Source organism: Octopus bimaculoides, chromosome 5 (genome assembly GCF_001194135.2).
Source record: "Octopus bimaculoides isolate UCB-OBI-ISO-001 chromosome 5, ASM119413v2, whole genome shotgun sequence".
Taxonomy (NCBI): Eukaryota; Metazoa; Mollusca; class Cephalopoda; order Octopoda; family Octopodidae; genus Octopus; species Octopus bimaculoides.
The window spans coordinates 23500427-23501845 of NC_068985.1; the positions used below are offsets into that span (position 1 = coordinate 23500427).

At 34.5% G+C, this 1419-nt stretch overlaps 1 protein-coding gene across 1 annotated transcript in view; it reads right to left on the reverse strand.

Moving 5' to 3' along the window:
* LOC106867711 (choline O-acetyltransferase) overlaps positions 1 to 1419 on the reverse strand; it is a gene marked incomplete at its 5' end in the record, with an annotated part of 213268 nt that overhangs the window by 6563 nt on the left and 205286 nt on the right. Inside the window, one exon of the mRNA XM_014912671.2 lies at positions 613 to 751. Coding sequence (XP_014768157.2) covers positions 613 to 751 — 139 coding nt within the window. The remainder of the gene's footprint in view (positions 1 to 612; positions 752 to 1419) is intronic.

Below are 1419 nucleotides of genomic sequence, written 5' to 3' on the forward strand. Positions count from 1 at the left end.
TCAAAGGACATATTAACTATGTCTACTTGATGGAAATTACTGTCAAACTCTTAATTAAATCGGCAACTTAGATAAGAGTTTTGACTGTTATTTCCAGCTAGTAGACATACTTAATATGTCCTTTGTTTAATTTTAATCTTTCAGTTATTTAATGCTTTTTGAGGCCTGCAATCGCCTGTATTATTGATTCTGCTATTATCATTTTTAATTGTTACACTAGATAATAATAGAGTCAATAATATCTTCGCAAATATTTTCTCCTGAATTATATATTTATATATATATCGTACATATATGATATATGTGACAGACGGTGTTAGAATACCTGCTAGAAATGCAATGCTAGAAATAAGAGCTAAATTGCTCTGTGTGCGTTGACTGCAGCATCAGAGCACTTTTGCTCTTCTAGCATTGTATGTGTTCTAATACCTTGTCATATTTAATGACAATTATAGTTTTCCTTTTTGGTGATACATTGCTAAACATCTGCTTAATTTAATTGTGTATGTGTGTGTGTGTATATATATATATATATATATGATGTGCGTGTGCATGTGGCGAGCACATAATCGGAAGTACTTTTCGTAATAAAATTTAACTAGAACTTCTTACCGGAATGTTAGTTTCTCCTGTCATTGATTTGACCCATTCCAGAGCTGCAGGAGAAGCAGCACGGATGTTGTCCACACGACCATAGCGGAATCTTCGAGTAGAAGCGCTCTCGTACGTTGAAACAAGGTGGCCATGAATTCTGAAAAATAACATATAAGAATATATACTACAGTTCTTTATTTAAGAGATGATGAATTATGTACATTATGTACATTATGTACATTATTGACATTTGACGTATATTTGTCCTTAGCTTGTTTGTTGTCAACGTTGTGTTAACAGCAAACAAGATGAGGACAACTATCCGTCAAATGTAAATAATGTCAATAATGAAGAATATATACTGTTCTACAAGAGAGTATTTTAAACAAAAATGTAAACAGAACTTGTCTCCAACTGGATATCATAACTGCATGGTGGATTCTCTCCTATTTTACAAATTATAATGGAAAGGACTCTATGCTTAAGAGTTAAGCGTCTTGAATGCAGTGTATCCTAAATACTAACCAATAACCATTAGTCAATAAACTGAATCTTAGTGGCGTAGCTGGAGTGTGTGCCACCTGGAGCAGCCCCACTACCTAATCCATCTAGGGCTAAACAATAGTGATGGCAATAACAAGGACAGGTACATTGGATAGGGTAGCCCTAGATATACAAACAGGTGGAATGGTCACGGCTTCAAAATCTTCTCAAGCAGGGCTTGAGGAAACAACCAACATTACTTAAAACCACCTTTTTATTGCGAAGTGGACAATTACAGTTGAAAGTAAAGTGTCTTGGCTATGGTTACAGGTAGTATATATA